This window comes from Poecilia mexicana, unplaced genomic scaffold, assembly GCF_051168715.1.
Source record: "Poecilia mexicana isolate PSO_F unplaced genomic scaffold, ASM5116871v1 scaffold_14, whole genome shotgun sequence".
NCBI classification, from domain to species: Eukaryota; Metazoa; Chordata; class Actinopteri; order Cyprinodontiformes; family Poeciliidae; genus Poecilia; species Poecilia mexicana.
The window spans coordinates 14,458,828-14,477,096 of record NW_028263383.1 but is presented as its reverse complement, the minus strand read 5'-3'; the positions used below and the strand labels follow the sequence as shown (position 1 = coordinate 14,477,096).

General features: G+C 41.5%; 2 protein-coding genes across 3 annotated transcripts in view; one reads left to right on the top strand and one right to left on the bottom strand.

The window, feature by feature from the left end:
* Positions 1-557: 557 nt before the first annotated feature.
* Positions 558-1,863, top strand: LOC148155491 (endonuclease domain-containing 1 protein-like). The gene is made up of 2 exons (XM_088012488.1): positions 558-896; positions 1,016-1,863. The coding sequence occupies exons 1-2, from the start codon at positions 600-602 to the stop codon at positions 1,586-1,588; spliced, it is 870 nt and encodes a 289-aa protein (XP_087868614.1). The 5' UTR covers positions 558-599; the 3' UTR covers positions 1,589-1,863.
* Positions 1,864-3,815: 1,952 nt separating this feature from the next.
* LOC106933725 (neuroligin-2-like) overlaps positions 3,816-18,269 on the bottom strand; it is a 39,310-nt gene continuing 24,856 nt past the window's right edge. The window contains exons 4-7 of one of the 2 annotated variants that reach the window (XM_088012240.1): positions 14,169-14,434; positions 13,898-14,051; positions 12,124-12,484; positions 3,816-10,320 (exon numbers count right to left, since the gene is read on the bottom strand). In XM_088012240.1, coding sequence (XP_087868366.1) covers positions 9,390-10,320; positions 12,124-12,484; positions 13,898-14,051; positions 14,169-14,434 — 1,712 coding nt within the window. In that variant the 3' untranslated portion in view covers positions 3,816-9,389. Of the gene's footprint in view, positions 10,321-12,123; positions 12,491-13,897; positions 14,052-14,168; positions 14,435-18,269 lie in introns of both variants that reach the window. The other variant, XM_088012239.1, reaches the window with a different exon arrangement.

The window sequence follows — 18,269 nt, the reverse complement described above, 5'->3', positions numbered from 1 at the left end:
TCCCAGAAGAGCACATGGACGAGGTCGTGCAAGGCGTGCATGAGGCCTTAAGACATGCAGGCATACAACTTACACGTGAGAAACTGGTGGAACAAAGCCTTTGGACGTCCCTTCAGACCGTCCGATGCAACTGCGGGATTGTGAGTATGTGGTCAATACGCAGGGCGCCAAGGGCAGTGGATGGAAGGGTTGTTCATAAAGAAGCACATTACCCGGGGGGTTCAGTCTGCATGGATGTAGTAGGCCCCATGGATAACAGAAAAGAGAGGTGAGGAGTACCTCTTGGTGCTGATGGGCTGATGGACATGGTGTAACAGTGACAGCTGTGGAAGAGCAGGTCTTCCTCTGCAGAGGAACTCCGTTCATGTCAGGAAGGCGAAGGCACTTCTCCTTTTTTGCCCAGAGAGGGAAAGGGGAAGTTGCAGTTTACAGTGTCATTGAAAACAGCACATCTCCTTCTTCTGACAAGGGGAAGTAGAGAGAGAGAAGAAGAAGGGGGGTGGGGGTGTTGCGCAACAACAGATATTTAAATTATAATGGCAAGTGTCTCATTTTGCACAAGGGCAAAGGAACGAGTCATTGAGGAGACAGGCACAAACATGAGGATGTTAACTTCTTTGGTTCTTGCTCTTACGGCCCTACCTTACCTTTCATTAGCAACTGTTGTGCAAGACTTCAATCATGTGGAGAGATGCAAGGACTCGCTCTACATGGGGACGCCGCCACGTGGGATTGTCGACATCAGGCTAAAGAAGATCTGCCAACGCTACGCAGACAAACCTCGATATGTGACACTGTACGATCCTCACAAACGGATCCCGGTTTACTCGGCTTATACCTTCAAGAAAACAGAGGGAGACAGGCGTGTGGACTACCCTTGGATGTACGAACCACAGGTTAGAATCTTTTAGATTGAAATACCTATGTTCATTCAAAGTTTCTCTTCTTTACAAAGAAAAAAAAAATGCTTTGGTAGGACGTGAAAGAGAATAATTTATTTTTCATGTCTTCCCAGCTGGCAGAAATCGATGGAAATGGGAACATGTTGCCGTTCCCCACTGGCCACCTCCCCATGAACTTAGAGGACAGCCAGGCAGTGCTAGACGACTACTCTGACGTTCTTTATGAAAGAGGCCACTTGAACCCAGACCAGCACCAGTCCACTCCAGACGACCGCGCCGCCACCTACACACTGACTAACGTGGTCCCAGAGATCAGGGAGTTCAACATCGGACCGTGGCGTGAGTATGAGGAGCGAATCCGAGTGCGCCTCAACAACTTCTGCCGTGGCACTGCCTACATCGTCACCGGAGTGACCACCAGGGGGAACATGATCCGTCGCAACAACCAGGACAGGGTGGCCATCCCCGAATACATATGGTCCGCATACTGCTGCACCGAGTACAACCGCAACTCTCCCGACGACGTGCGCATCCTCTTCCCGTCCCATGCGGCTTTGGCCAAGAACGCCAAAGAGGGGAACAGTGTTCATGAGATGACGGTGCAGGAGCTGGAGATGTTTCTGAAAAACCACATGGATGTCGACCAGAACCTTCAGATCTTCTATGACAACTGCGTCTCTCCCTAACCTCTCCCACTGTACCTGCAGCACACCATCTGAGGGATGTCCCATTTACCATGTGTTGATCTGTTAGACGTGTGTGATTGTGCTAGATACAAACGTTTCTCCTAATAAGAAAGGCCAATAATATATTCCACAGTAAAAAAAAGATGTTTTGATTGTATCAAAATTTGAAGGTGCATTTGTTTTGCTGTACTGTGTTGAGATCGACATGACTACACTGTTGTGTGGGAGGTGACGCAAATTAATTTAATAAAAATATCACAATTAACCATAATAAACCCTTATTGTGTTTGTGTTTCTCAAACCAAAATTAGAACATTAGACTTTCAATAAATCCAGGGGTGTTGCATTTGAAGTGAATTAGTGAGTTTAGGGGTAAAATTTCAATCTTCTAACTAAGCATGAAGTAAATATTTACAACCTCTTTCCGTAAAACATTGGGAAGGATAGGAGAACTCTTCTGGAGACTTCTATGGACCCATATTCAGTTTTAGTTTGTCACATTTTCTTTTTCACTACAAGCAAAAAAAAAAAAGGTTTGTATATGTGGTCGGAATGTCACATTCAAGTTTGTCACACCCAGAGGAAATTAAATATACTCACAAATATAATCTCTCAGCCTGATTGTTAAAAAGGCACTATATATATATATATATATATATATATATATATATATATATATATATATATATATATATATATATATATGTATATATATATATATATCCTTCCATCTGTGCATGTGTGGAATTTTCCCCAGGTACTCCTTCCTCCCACAGTCCAAAACACAGGCATGTTAGGCTAATTAGCAACTCCAAAATAGAAAAGGGAGTAGAGGGTGTGAGTGGTGAGTGTGCATAGTTGTTTGTCTTGCATGTCTCAGTGCTGGCCAACACTGGTGGGATGGCAGAGCCTTCTCTGAACAAGAGGCAGTAGGCCCAGAAACTGCGTGAGTGGATATTTATTAAAATGGTACAAATGGTACATTACCCAGTAATCCATGTCCAAAAGAGGGATTTTCATACTTGGTCGTGTAGTTACCAGTGGAAGCTTGACAGCATATTATGTTCCACAACACTAAATGAGAGTTGGATTCGGCACTGGAACGTGGAGGAAACGCACCACCTCAAACATGAAATTAGGAAAGGATCTTATTTAACTCATTGTGTGGGATGTTCCAACAAAAATCTACAAATGCAAAATCATGCATACTCCAACATTAGCATTTGGCTGTTAAAATGTTTAGAGTGGCAGATGACCCAGATTTGAGGGCTTCTCTGTGATTTTGGCTGCTTGGTTTACTTTGTCTGTAGTATTAGTACTGGTGTTTGTGAAAATGATCAACTCTTCACACTTTGTACATGTAGCATTTAGTTAGTGTGATGCCTTTAACTGTTTTAAACAAATAGGAAAAAGCTGAAGACTTTTAATTACACTTTTAGGACGCGACACCACTTCTAGGGCTCACAGTCTGGTTTCTGCAAACAAAAGAAAAAAAAAATGCTTCTCTTGAGCTTCATGGTGGGACAATAAACAATAGATAACAATGTCAAACCTATGTAAAAACAAAAAGAAACAGAAAAAACCCCATTATATATCATGATTTCATATGATGAGAGGAAAAGCTATTGAACCAATTTTTCAATGCACTGGGAGGAAAAAGTAACTGCCTCCTAAACCTAATAACTGGTTGTGCCATTTTTAGCAACAAAATCCTGGTTTATGACAGACGATGGGTCTCTCTGTGTTTTACTGCAGTACAAAAGATTTAGGAACGGTTTGGTAACATGCTTACAGATGCCGATTTCCGCGTCTTTGGATTTCTAAAGACCAGGGGTTGATGTTTTGCTATGATGTCTAGTCTACTTCATGTCAAACAGGTTCTGTTGAGGTGATTTCTTGATTCTGAATGTCTGGCATTAATCCTGCCTGGGCGTGTCTAATTAAATTGTATATTTGCATAAAATGTGTCTGAAACCATAAATAAATCTGTTAGTGGGCTAAATACTTTTTCACATCTCTTTGGGTTATCTGGGCTAGTGCTACATTAAAGCCTGAAAGCAAGAGATTTATTAAGCACCAAATAACTTATAATAGGTCTAAGTATGCAGGGACTGAAAGCAAAACAGCTGCTGAAGACTCTTTATTTAATCGTCGTTCTGCCCTCAAGTGGCCAGACGAAGCATTGCAGCTTCAACAGGACTTTGGCCATAAAAATGATGGCAAAGCATTTGTTTAAGAATGTCTTTTAATGTTTTCCAGTTCAGATACACAACAGACAGTGTGTAATAGCCTCTATTTGAAATAGAAATATTAACTTTAATTCTCTCAACTCCTCGTTGTCAAATATGCTCCCTCTGCGTATTTTGCGCCTCAAGCAGGTTACTGAGTCAGACTAAATGAAACAGACAAACAGGTGCAAGCCTTCACTGTAACATCTGGCATCAAAAGTTTCAAGAATAGGATATTTGAGTCTGCGTAATGCGAATTGTCAGCCAACATCAGAACTGCAGTGTAAACATGTAGACTTGGTGAGTGTGCTTCCGTTTTTCTGTTGGCAGGTTTCAACCCTTGTTTCCAAAAGAACGGGACAGGGGGATAAAAAATAAAGCGTTTCGCTATGTTAACCTCAGGAGCGCGGGTAACTGAAACTCACACCAAACGGCTGGGTCAACGATCCCATTGACAGGATGTGCAGACGAAAACTGCAAAAGTTAGCAAAAAACAACCACTATGAATATAGTTCGAAATAAGACCAAAAGAGTACAAAGGATTTCACAACCTTCCAGTTACGTGGGTAATATACCGTATGCTCAAGACGACGTGAGACAATAACAACCAAGTACACCAGCGTCACAAATTGAATTTCTTGATTTACGGCCTGCTTTGAGCCAATTTGTAACAAAATCTGTTTTTTTTTTTTCTTTTTCTGTCTCATTACTCAAATCCTTCCTGTTTCCCCTTCCTTCATCTGTTCTCTGCAGCTGTTCTTTGGCTTCTTCACCAATGAGAGAACTCATTTCATTCAAAAGCTGCCTTGTATGATTGATGGGACGGTGCCAAGTGTGCACGGTACGCTTTAGACTACCGCAGATAATCACGAGACCTGGGCCACTCGGAGCCAGAAAGCATTCCTTTTTCTGTTTCTTTACCTCGACCTTGCGTTTGCTTTTTTTTTTTTTTTTTTTTAAATCATTCATGTAAGCTGATAGATGTCCTCATGTGCCCACCTTATAAGATTTGATCATGAACTCAGTTACAGCGCCTTGCAAAAATACTCACTTTTTGCTACATTACAACCACAAATTTCGATGCATTTGATTGGGATTTATTGCAATGGAACATCGTCAAGCTAAAGGATTAATGGTATTAACCAATAAGAATTCAAAAAATAGACCAAATGGTGGTATCCAGCCTTTACTCTGATGCCCCTAAATAAAATCCAGACCAACCAGCAGTGCTCAGAAGACACATGGTTAGTAAGAGTCGGTCGAACCTGTTTGAAACTGGGGTGAAGGTAAAAAAAACAACCAAGAATTATATTGGTGTTACTTAGTTTTAAAGAATAGCTAAGTATTAAAAAAAAAAATCCAGAACTGAATGTTAATGTAAATCTGTGCAAAACTGGTAGAGAATATCTCAAAAAACTGGTTCTACAATGACCTGAATCAGAGGAGGCTGAATACAAATGCATGCCAAAACTCACAATTGTGAAAAAAAAAAAAAAAATTGTAAATCATTTATAATTTTCCTTTCCACTTCACATTTATAGTTTGTGTTGGTGTATTGAATGAGATCCCTACATGGAAACTTGTGGCTGCAATGTGACAAACAAGTTCAGGGTGGGGAGAGAGAGGGGGAGGGGGGTAGCCCTACGAATAGTTTCGCAAGACATTGTAAACAACGGCTGATCAAACCGGCTGTGTGTGCATGAGCGTCGAAATCATGTTAAGACATCTAAACTTGCACCTGTTGTCTCAAAGAAAAACGGATCCGGCCAATCACTCCAAACCAAACGACAAAACATAATATTTACAAATTCCAGTTTGTTCTCGTACACTTAAAAATAAAAAATAAAAGTTCAGTTTGTGTGGTTCTCTTTGTTGGTTTTTCGTCCTCCCAGCTCGCTCCAGCCCAGCGTGAGGGATGGCAGTCTGGATCCGGGAGCGTCGACATCCTTAAGCACGCATGGGGGAGGGGTGGGGGGCGGGACGTTGCAGATGCTAATCCCAGTCGCCTCGCTTTTTCTGGTACAAGGTGTGAGTAACGTCTTGTTTAATCAGGATTTTTTTTGCCCCCCTCCTTTTCCCTCCCCAACGCATCTGACGGATCACGCAGACTGTTTCGTCGTCGTCGCCAGTGAGTCACTGCTTCTCCAGTGTTGTCCTAATGTCACAGTTTTTCCTTTTTTGTTTTCCCCTCCCTCTCCCCCTACCCCACCAAATATTGTCCAGGGTACAACCCATCCTTGTGTTCAGTTGTGCAAAACAAGTGACACAATCAAACAAGGCTCTCGTCATCTTTTTTTTTTTTCGTTTTGTTTTTTGTTTTACCATAAATATATATTTTCTTTTCACCCGCCGTGCCGAAGCGAAAACCATGAGACGACAAAAGAGCTGACGAAAAAGAAAAAACCAAAAGAACAATTGATTCGTCCTCAGATGCTCGAAGCATTAACGTAATGTCAGTCACGTACGTGAACCTTGCTTGGATTATTCACGTGAAGAAGTCATGTCTCTGGTTTTTCTTTTTGTAACGTAGAAAGTGCTTTCCTCGTAATGAGACTGAGAGACAGTGACTGTGCAAACTTGACACGTTTTAAAAGAAAAAAAATGGGGGGATTAAAAATAAAACAAGGCTTTCATCAGTCTCTGGTAGTCTTGTGGCACAGCCGCGGTGTTAGTAAATGAAAAAAAAAAAAAAAAAGAATAAAATAAAGAGGAAATATTTACTCTCTTTGTTATAATCATAGCTTTACACAATATCTCTTTAATACTTTAATACTTTCCGAAGTACCACAAAGTGCAGCTGATATTAAAATAGAAAATGAAATATTTCCAAAAGCAAAACAATTCAATGGAAAGTAACCAAACAAGGCAATCGAAATTATCGAAATGGAAAAACTCTGCCCCACACAAAAAAATCATGCAACTATCCCACACAGCAAAGTAGTTAATAAAACTTTATATATTTTCTTCTTCTAAATGAGGATATATTGAATCTGATTTCCCTTTATAGAAGAGACCAGCCACAGTGCAACATTGAATGTAAATAAAACACAAAGTGTGTGTGTGTGTGTGTGTGTGTGTGGTTTGAAATGAAAGATAAAGGGGTTGGCACTTTCTTTTGATGGGAACTCCTTGTTGTTGTTTTTTTTTTTTTTTTTCATGAGATACAGTCAGGACGGACCTCGGCAAGCGGTCCACCGGACGCCGGCCAAAAAGGAACTTCATCACAGTACTTGGCACCAAGAATGCTGGTAAAAACGAGATATCAGAATATCTTTTTTTTTTTTCATTCATATCCTTACAATTTATTAATAATACATCATTTACATTTCTGTTTTTCATTTTTTTTTGTATAAAAGACTCTAAAAGGAAAAAAGAGTCTAGAAGTGACTGAGAGAAGGAGGACGCAAAAAAAAAAAAAAAAAATAAAGGACTGTGTTGATGTTTAATAAGAAGAGCTACAAGAGTGGATGCAGGAGGACGGAACGGCGGCTAAAGCGTGGGGAGGAGTCACTTGATCTGAGGTGGAGGAAAGAAGGAAAGAGACAGAGGTAATGAGTGAGGAACAAAGAAAGTGAGTGGAGCCTGTGAGGTGAGGATGTGGCGAGTTCTTATGGGCAGCCTGGATTCCAGGCCGCGTCCTGCTGAATGCGGTTCAGCTACTTTCTGCGAGGCCCGACGGGTCAAGTCCCAATCTGGAAATCTGTAGACATACTCCCCCCAAAAATAGAAATGTTTGATTGTTTTTAAACTGAATTTAAAATGCGTTGTGGGTCTTTGCGTGCCGCCGCGGTAGAGCTAGCATGTACAGCTAGCATGTACAGCTAGCATGTACAGCTACTATCTTCTCCTTTTCTCTCTGTAAGTCTTTTATTTCTCGTAACTATCAATAAAACCCCAAAAATTAAGTAAATCTTAACTAACAAGGAAAAGCTTATATACTTTTGGCAGAAGTATTTCCACATTGTGGGATTTTTGTTTTACGGACCAACACAAAGTAGCCTGTTACAGAGCGGAAGGCAAATTGTACATGGTGTTCCATTTTTTTTTTAAAAAGTCTGAAAGTGTCTAATAATGCACAATACAACCACCACTGGTGGTAACTTTCTCACAACTTGTGCTGTTTTACCTGCTGAAGTCAAATCTTGGACAAAGGAATTGCCTTTTTACAGCTTTTCCAGTTATTTGGTAATCGAGTAATAACCCAGGAAGTAAGCACAAAAACTGCTATTAACAACACAAGCTAAAGTCATATTTCACTAGAACAGGCTGTGTGTCTGTGACTGAGTACAGAGATTCAATATAGAAGTACAAATTATTATTTTATTTTGACAGGAATAATATGTTTATGCACGGCAGGCATTTTGGATTTTGAGATCAAGACTGGTGAGAAAGCTTGGACTTTCCTCCACTCCACTAGTAATTCACTGACTCCTTTGTGTTAATATTTCAAAGTACACATTTATAAATCAGGCACTGCCAATCACCTAACACAACACACACATGAAAAGTACAATTGTTTTACTGTTTTAAAGTTCTGTAAAAAAAAAAAAAAAAAAAACCTGATAAGATTATAATACTAAATGATAATGCTGATGTGGTACTTGCTCCAAAATTAAGGTATGTGGCACAAATTGTCAATCCATGGCAAGACTTAAAAAATAAATAATTTTCAGCACGTCTTAGATTTTTATAACCATGAATTATTTTCCTTCCACCCACAATTAGGTATTACTTTATGTTGGTCTCTTAAATAAAACCTTAACAGAACTCATTAAAGTTTGCAGTCGTGACAAAACGTGAAAGCGATCAAGGGGTGCAGACACTTTTCCAAACCACTGTGAATATCGTAAATGAATCCAAAGTAGATTTAGTCGTACGTGGCTGTCAAACGTCACTTCTATTCCCAGCCTCGGCAGTATATTTCACACTATACAATAATCTCTAAAATCACAATGCAGAGACAGCTGCTGGAGCACAGAGCTCTGTATGGGGTGCCAAATCCCCCTTCCAGATTGGGCCTTTTTAAAGCTGCAATTTGTAAGCTTCAAGAAACCAACGCTTTATGACAGACAGCTTGCTGGGACATATGCTGCCTCGCACAAAGCTGTTTGCTACTGTATCATCTTCTCCCTAAATGAATGACAATGTGTGTTTGTACTCTTTGTTAAACATTGCTCCACACTGACATGAAAGGAAACGCGTGTGCCAAACAACCGAACTCCACGTTATAAACGTCTGACTGATTACGACACCTCTTCGAGGGAGCTACTGGCCTAAAGCGGCGTGACTGGGAGACCTTTCCTCAGCACCGAATTTCCACTGAGCCATTACACGAATAAGCGTGATGACAAGGGCGCTTTCTCGTTCCGGTCCCCGTTGAGATGTGATTATAGCTTAGAGGTATTTCACCGCTTCAAATCTTACAAACTGCAGCTTTATCTGAGGGCTTGATGAGGATGAAGATGTGAAAACGGCAAAGAAGGTTGTGGGGGGGGAAAGGTGAAGTTGGAATGGAGAAGTTTGTGTGGCGCATCTCGGTGAGCCCAAAGGAGTAGCGGAGCTTGTGCCTGGTCCTATACGCGGGTAGTAGAGTGTTGGTGAGGCAGGGCATTGTTGCTGTGGCTGGGCACAGGCGTTGACGAAGGGGCTGGGACAGGTGGGTAAGTGTTAAATGGGTGGAGCGGCTGGATGCTGCTGATGGTACTGGGGATCATGGTGATGGTGTTGGCGGTCATCAGTGGCACGTCCTCCGGTGCCCGCCTCAGCGCCAGCGTGTAGTCAGGGGGACACACGGGAGGACGGAGAGGTTCCAGGTCACCGTGGAGGGCACGGGAAGGGAGGGGTGTCCCGTGCTCCAGCTCCACCCTCTGCTGCTTAATCTGCAGTGACATCAGCTCCTCCTCCTGACTGAGCGCTAGGTCGTTGTGCGGTGGGGCACCCACAACTCCCATGCCGACCCCCATGCCCATTGTTGTGCCACGTTGCGGGGAGAGCCGGCGGTGGCGCCTCTGCATGAGTTCGTGGCGCTTATCCCGTTTGTAGTAAAGTGCGGCGAAAGCCAGCACGTTCAGGAAGAGGAGCGACGCGCCGACGGCCACCGTCACGCTCAGCTCAGTGGAGTAGTCCCTCGTCTCGCTCGGGAAGGGAGTGGGGCGCGGTCTCTCGGAGCTATCGGGGTCGGGTTCTGATGGGTAGGTGGACACCGGTGGCTTTTGGGGCGAAGAGTTGACGGCCGGGGGCACCTTGCGTCGGCCGGTGCCTCCAGACGGCAGTCGAGTTGTGACCGCGTTTAAGAATGTTTCGTGCAGGCTGTGGAGATGCGGCACAAGCTCAAGCCAAAAAGCAACCTTGTTGGCACGGTAGTTATCTCTGACACGTGGCTTCAGGCCAATATGCAAGTACTGCTTATCTTTGGAGCTGAATTTGGTCCAAATCACCTCCTCGAAACGGTTAGGCTTAGTGTGAATGAATGTTGTGTCCTGAGGAACAGGCAGATTAGGATCCCTGGAACAGAGAAAGAAGAGATTCAAGAGTTGTTGTTTTTTTTCGTGTTAGATGACAGTTGCTATCATTCACTGTTTCTAAACAGATAGACATCCGGTGTTAAAACACAGCGCTCTATCAAAGAAGTTCAAATTCATGCCAGTTTTTTTTTGGAGGACATTTTGTTTTGCTGTTATGGAATTTGTCGCTTCCTGAGACATGGACGGACTGCAGAAACCACACACTTTTGTAGCAGTTAACAAGCTTCTGGTGTTATTCTTGCTGGATATTTGAAAACTCTCCCTGACAGAACTGGTAGAGTTCATACAAGTTGCATGGTCTTCTGCTGCTTGCCTGGCTTTTCACCTTTGTCAATACATTTTTAACAGCACTGACATTTGGGTTATACCATAAGCTCAATGTCAGCCTGATTAAATCAGAAATGTACCACCAGTCATGTGTGTCCAGTTTCAGCAGATTCTAGTTTGTTTGCCTAGAAATTCGGGAGGTGTGAATAACCCGTCGAACTCTGATGCAAACTCTGCTCCACCTAAAAACATGGGTCTCAGTTAGGCTGAAGTGAAGTCTGGTGTAATTCAAATGCATATGTGATAGCTCCAGAAGCATCGAGTTGAATGTAGTGCAGGGTTTTCTGGTTAAATACAACCAAAAGAAACCTGTGAGTCTCGCGCTTGGGGCAGAAATGATTCATAGCCTTTCATGAACGAACAAAAGAGAAATCAAACCTCTAAAATCTCCTGCCACGCCATTTTCGTTTACATTTCAGGAAGAGGCAGAATGTGCTTCAGAGGTTTACGAGTTGCTGCGGTGCATTTAAGCAAACATTAAAACTTGCAGAGTGGTATGCATAGCTCTGACCCAGTGTGACTTCCAGAAAAGCCAGAATGAACTAAAACGTTGGCAACCAATTCTTGTTTTAGAAAATCAGTTTAAAAAAGGTTGTAAGTGGTGTAGCTGTTCCTCTCTGGAAAAGGAAGGGTTAAAACAAACCCGTTGAAAGTTCACGACGGTGATACTGAATGAAAATGTCTCGCCAGATCTGCACATTCAGCTAATTGTACGCTAACTAGCATTTTCAAGTCCTCTTTTAGATTAAAGATATATATAAAAAAATCTGTTTTAATATTTTTTATTTGGGCTTAAGACCTGATTGAGAACTAATTAGACACAAAGATAATCAATATGTTGTGAATCTTTGAGTGCCGCAGTAAGCAGATCTGATCATGCATGCCTGGTTCTGACAAGAATCTTAACAGAAGCTCCTGATTATGTGTCTGTACATTCATGATGTCATTTGCTGTAGTCCTGCCACACGATTAACTGATTAAAGTGTTACACAAATGAAATGCTCAGAATCTGAACAAGACTTGACTTCAAAGGAAAGTGCCACAAAGTGTTATCTGCATAATTATGAAGTATTCCAGGAAACAGCTGTTCCACGCTTTTTAGGGTATCAAGTCCATTGACGCTTGTTCATGTTCGCATGTGTCGCTAAAGTGATTAGAAAGAAACAAACACCATGGGAAAAGTGGATTATAAAAAAAGAACGAGTGGGAAACATGAATATAATCCATGTGAGCCAGTTAATGCAAAGTGTTTAATCATAAAGAGGTTCTCTTCCTCATGAGATCAGACAGAATATCAGTTTTGCAGCTAAGCTCATCTTCCACCAACATCACACTAGTGTAACACACAGCACCATTCATAAATACTAGCACCTAAACGTATCCGTATTTAAAGTGAGAGCAGCAAATAACACCATGTATGCACTTCAATCTTTCCACATTTGGGTCTTTTACCTACCCTGTCTTTGCGAAGTTGGTCCAGTAGGTCATGACCACGGCGCTGAGCATTACATCGTTCTTGGAGAAGTTACAGGGGAAAAGATCAGTGGCTCCCACCATGGGAATCCCGAACACGTACGGGATCTCGTCTCCGTGAGCGGCGTCCGCCCAGTCCGGCCGTGCCTCCGTCTGACAGTGGTGGTGAAACGTGTAGAAGTAGACGGGCGACTGGAACTCTGCGTGGAGCTTGGCTGTGGCGACGGCTGGGGCCACCCACTGGTGGTCTGTGAACAAAGCCAGCAGGGTCTTCCTGCGCATGTCGCTGTTGTCCCTGTCGGCCCAGTCTGTGTACATGAACTTTATGGTCTCCCTTAGGATATCTTTACCTTGGAAAAAAAGCAAAGTTCAATGTAAGCAATCATTTAATACCAGTGTGTGTGGTAATTTAATACAGCTGTAACAACATGTTTCTAAATTTAAGATGGAGGCAAGTAAATAATAATAAGGAAAAGTATCAAATATGCAGTAAATGTATTGATCTTAATTAGCTTGTTAAAGGGTAAAGATTGTGAACAAAACACTGAAAGATTATGGTGAAGTTGCTCAAAAGTTGAAACAATGGGCAAAACCGTTACTTTTTGAAAAGTTGGTGCCAGTACAGCGCTGGACTGAAAGAAACTACAAAACTTATGAAAAAAATTATTCTGTTGTGACAGCACGAGAGTCGACACATTTGGGAGCCATCCAGCCTATTAAAAGTTAAACACGGTGGTGGACAGTTCATGATTTGAGCTTACTTTGCAGAAGATAACCAACTCCTCTGTATTTCCTAACATTAAATGTCAGGCCATCTGTTCAGTAGCAGAACATTGTTAATTGGTTTTAATAAATCCAGCTTCAAGTGTGTGTAACACCCGTTTAACGGTCCTGCTGTTGCTGATCCGATCAGGTGGTCGAGTTTCTGAAGTGTTTCCAAACATTGTTGCTAAAAGCTGCTCTAAAAAATTCAACCGTAGTAAAAATTGTTTTTATTGGCACTACGCCAATCAAACGACACTTGTAACTGTGAGTCAGTCTCTGTGAGAATCAAATCTAAATCCGTCCGTCCATCCATCCGTGGTGCACCTAAAAATGCCACCACAGTATTTAGGTTTTTTACTTTTATTTTGAAATATTTTCATGTATAATTTATTCTATTTTCTAAAAAAAAATATCAAATTACATTTTGTTTGCAGTTCGGTATATTAATCTGCCTGCACTTATTGTGCCTTCCTGAGGTGGAGCGGTAGTGGCGAAGCGGAACCTTTGTTTGGGGGGCGTTGCTTCCAGGTTGGTTTTGGGATGGACTTCCGGTTTGCATATGCAGTTTTATGGGGGGGTTATGTGTAAGGTTCATTATTGCCTGTGATGGAAGTAAACCAAGTTTACAAGACAGTAGTAATGTAAAACATTAATATTGTACACTGTAAAAGGTTTGTTTGTTAAATAAAAAAAACGCAATCTGGATGCTATCGGCGGCGCTTCGGTCATCATTGCTGACTTCTGTTTATCTGTCCTTCAGATTGTGTCATCACTGTTGCAGCAGTCCTGACACTCGGGACCTGTTACACATCCATCCATCCATTGTTTTAGTTTTCTTATAGACCTTCTCTGCATTTTGATTCCAACATTTGTTATAATTGGAAACTACAAAAAAAAAAAAAAAAAAAAAAGAAACTGCAAAAGAGAAAAAGATATAGATATTAGCGTGGGACTAGATATCCATTTTAAGGTAAGAGGGATTGTGATCTGACCATAAGGGTATCCATACAGATTGTCCACGAAGTTTGAAATCGTGTAGTCGAACGAAGCTGCAGAGATCCCATCTTCTCCTTCACTGTCATCCACAAACTTCAGGCCTTCTCCCTGATTGACGCCCAGCAGTATGTCGTAGTTGAGGAACTCGCCCTGAAGAACACATGTCAGGACAGGACAGCGATCTAAACACACCGATTGTTAAAGGAACGACAAGAATCTGCCACGGTTCCGTAGGATCTTTCCGGATATTAGGAAGTCCCCGTCAACCTGCTGCATGAGGATCTCCGGGTCATCCGGCACCACGTCCCCGTCCACCACGGGCCCGAAAGCGATGTGGTAGCGGGCGGGCTGAATGTCTTGGTCCACCAGCTCCCGGAAACTCTTCCGCCGCAGACAGTCCACCAGCTCTGCCATGTCCCCCAGGGTGCAGCCCACCTTCTTGGCCAGGATCTTGGTGTAGGTCAGAGGTTGGTAGTTGACCGACCAGCTGGAAATGGCCGAGCCGCTCTGAGCGATGGCCCTCTGGAACAGGCCTGCACAAAGCAAAACCACAGATTAATAAACATGCAACATGTATGCTCTCCCGAGTAGCATCTTTTTTTCTCCCTTTTGTTCGGCAACTAAGGAGGCCTGTAAGACCTTCCAGTGTGAGTGCTTTAAATAATGCACATCCTGGAGAAGGCACAATTGAAGACTGTAATGTACAAAGCGGGCCGAGAAGCTTAACATGCTGCTTTTAACAGCTGGAGAAGATCATTATGAACATTAGTGAGGAAAAAAAAAAAGAAGGAGTTTTTTCCATTACATACAGCGAGAAAAACAGTGACGAACTCCGTACCCAGCTGTGGTCTGGTTGGATGAAGCGAGAAAGACTGAAAGGAAGCGAGAACTCCTCGCACTGTTGCACCGATGCACTATTATGTAAAAAGACTTGCTGTCCCTCTGTTTTATCTGCAGATTCTGTCATTAATAATTAAGCCTCCCTCTCCCCCCCACCCTCATATTCTGCATGTGCCCCACCCCCGCTCCTCTCCCTGTGAAATCAATTAAGAAAGCCTCTCAGCTGCAGCTCCAACCCCGCTCCTTTATCTCGTCTCTCCTCTGCAAACACGTAACATGCTGTACTTCTTAAAAAAAAAAAAAAAAAAGAAGAGAAAAACTCTTTGCCGCACTCTGCGCCGTTACAGCCGACGTTCAAACGAGCAAATTCATGCGGTACTCCTTTCATTTGCTTGTGCAAAGCAAGAACTGTAAAAACTTAACGCTGCCGTTTCCCAAAACTACGCAGGTTTAAGGTAAATTATCACTGACATTTCGACACGGAAAAAACAAACTCGAGCTCGCAAAAGTGTGTCTATGCGAACGCTCGCTGACTTTTTTCAAGCAACAGCTTTCATCTGTACTGAATTTGATCAGGATTTTATGTGACAGACGAAGAAAGTAATCCATACTTGTAAACTACAAGTAAATATAACTGTCAGTTTGACAAAACTTAAAATCCTTTTTAAAAGATATTCAGCCCTCTTTTACTCTGATTCCACTCAATAAAATTAGGGGGGGAAAAAATACTCACTGCTTTTGACCGATGTTTTTAAGAGCCACAGTGGTGTAAAGTTACAGACCACAGATCTAAAGTTTTACATTTTATGCAACAGCAAAGATGTGGAAGGTTTTTATGGGGGGAAAAAAAACAACACTGCACATCATCCTGAACACGCCATCCTTACTGTAAGACCAGATGGTGGCAGCATCATGCTGTAGACCAGCTTCCTTTTTTTTTAAAGGAAGCTGGTCAAAGTAGATGGGGAGATAAATGTGCAAACCAAAACACTAGTTAGAAGCTGCTAAAGACTTGAGATTGCAGTGAATGTTCACAATCCTAAACAACCAGAGCTACAATCGAATGGGTGAAATTTTTTTTAACTACATGTGTGATAGCCAATGTCAAATAAAAAAAAAAAAAAAGTTTTATTTTAAGATTATTGTGAGCATTTCTTCCCTCTTGATCGCACAGAGGACTCGCTTCTTTTTGCAGATAAATTTTATTTAATCTGTCCTGGGTCACTGAGTCAGTGTGAAGGTTAACAATAAAGTAATAATCTGAAAGTTTAGAGCACCATTCTTTCTCTCCGACTCTCCTCTCAGCTCCAGCAAACGCTGTCACATGAGAGGATTAGCGGACAAACATCTGGTGGGTGTTTTAGAGATGAGAAGCTGTCAGTTTCATTCCATAAATTTCATTTATTCACTTCAACAAAGCCCAGTTTTGTAGTTTATTTTATTGTCCGTTCACAGACAAGTAGTTGCATGGAGAGAAATGGTGACTTTAGTTTGCGACTGCCGGCTCACGTGGCGGACTTTTCTGAATAACACAACTCAAAGCGGACTGAGTGCTAGCAAGAGTGTTTTTCTTGTGTCATCCCTAATTTCTTTATATTTTGCTTCAAATTCCTTGTAATTTTTTTTTTTACTTTTTTTTTTGTAAAGTTTGTCTTTTTGAATGGACTTATTCCTCAACTTGTAACCATATAGTGCAAAAATGATGGGTTACCATTTTAATTTTTCAACTTTTGGTTGAAAAACATAGCTTTAGATGGTCTGAGCTGCAACTTCCTATAACAACAATACATAAAATATATTGTGAAGGAGACGTAGTTACAAATAACCAAGCTGAACGTCCTTCATCCTAAGTGATACAAGGATGCTGTGTTGAATATGAGTTGAAACCCAAAGTACCAGTGAAACTAGTGGATACTCCGACCCTTCATCTGACAAGAAAAGTTTAGATGTTACATGTTTTATGGGTTACCAAGGAGATTGAACGTAATTTGTTGGACAGACGTTGCTGACCAAGTAATTTCCTGCCGCTGTTAGAGACACTTCTCCTGTCTGTGTGGTATCTGATTACCTAATAACTCAAAGGAAGGTTGTGCTTCATCAGTTTATGAAATTAGAAACTTTATTTCAGTCCATCATAAACCTTATATCTCCTAACCTTCTGTTTTATCGGCCAATAAAGTGCACTCGTTTAAAGAATCTGACTTGAGTCCTGCACTCTCAGCGTACATAGTGATAAACAACTTTAAAAAAATAAAATAAAAATTAAGACCACTGCAAGAATTTCTTTAAAATTGTATGTTTATAGTAACCGTTGCGCCCCAGTCTGTTTAAATCCAATAAACACACATCATTCCCCTTATTGAGCCCAACAACAATCAGTCTTATTCAACAAAATACTCTGAAAACTTTGTCATCATTATTTTATCTCCAAAAACATTGCTTTTTTAAATTATTTAGATCATTAATGATACTTTGCTTATATGTGATTCCATTAAAAAAATACGTGTATTGTTTGGATTTGGGAGAAACGTTGCACTTTATAGAAATACCCACAAAATGTTCATCCTTCTCAAACTCATAACTTTAAAGGTAAAATCAAAGAGTTTTAGATGGAATGTGAAATTACTTTATACCTTTAAAACGATTATAAGAAAGCCTGTCTACTTTGAAGCTACTAAAAAAAAATGAACCGAATGCGACTTGGACTAAGTGATTCTTTTGAGTAAACTCATAAAAGTTTCAGATTTCGGCTTCAAAAACCTTCATGTATCTGTTTGTTATAGAAGAGATAAAAGCAGAACTCCTGAGTGTAAACGCCCCATCACCAAGCACTCGGCAGCGACAGAGATGGCTTAAGGGTGTTTTGGTCCGCAGTCGAACTTAGTCACGTTGAGCCGACATGGATATCGCTTTGTTCAGCTGTATTATGTTTTCAGATAAATATTTATCAGGGAGCACATATGACAGCGACTCCCAGTGAATCTTCAGGCTGCGCAGAATCTGCTTGGAGATTAAAGGGGAAGCACGGCATCCGAGTCGAGTCACGGGTCACCGCATTCAGAGCCTGTTTGGGTTCAGGATGAACAGAGTGTTTCAAAGAATAGATTTGTTCAGAATATGTGTCAGCAAATTGAATTTAAAGGAAGTAAATGCTATTTTGCCTATATGCTTTACGGGAAGTAATCACAATGATAATCTTAACTAGGTATCCGTCTGTCTTGTGTTTCCGTCTCATGCTATGTAGCTATGGTGGCTGTGTGTGTGTGTGTGTGTTTGTGTGTGTGAGCTTGTGAATTCGTTACTAAGAGAGCAGAGCTCTAGCTGTTCTTCCAGGGAATAAAACACATCCTTCTAAATGTGGCCCACAAACAAACGGAAGAGATTAAAACTGCAGATTGGTCTGTTTAATCTGAAAAAGGGGAGATGTATGAGTCGATTTAGGAGGACGAACCTTAGCTGTTCCGCAAAACTTGAAAATCATTTTTATATATATAAAAAAAAGAAAAGTTCATACCTGTTGATCTTTTT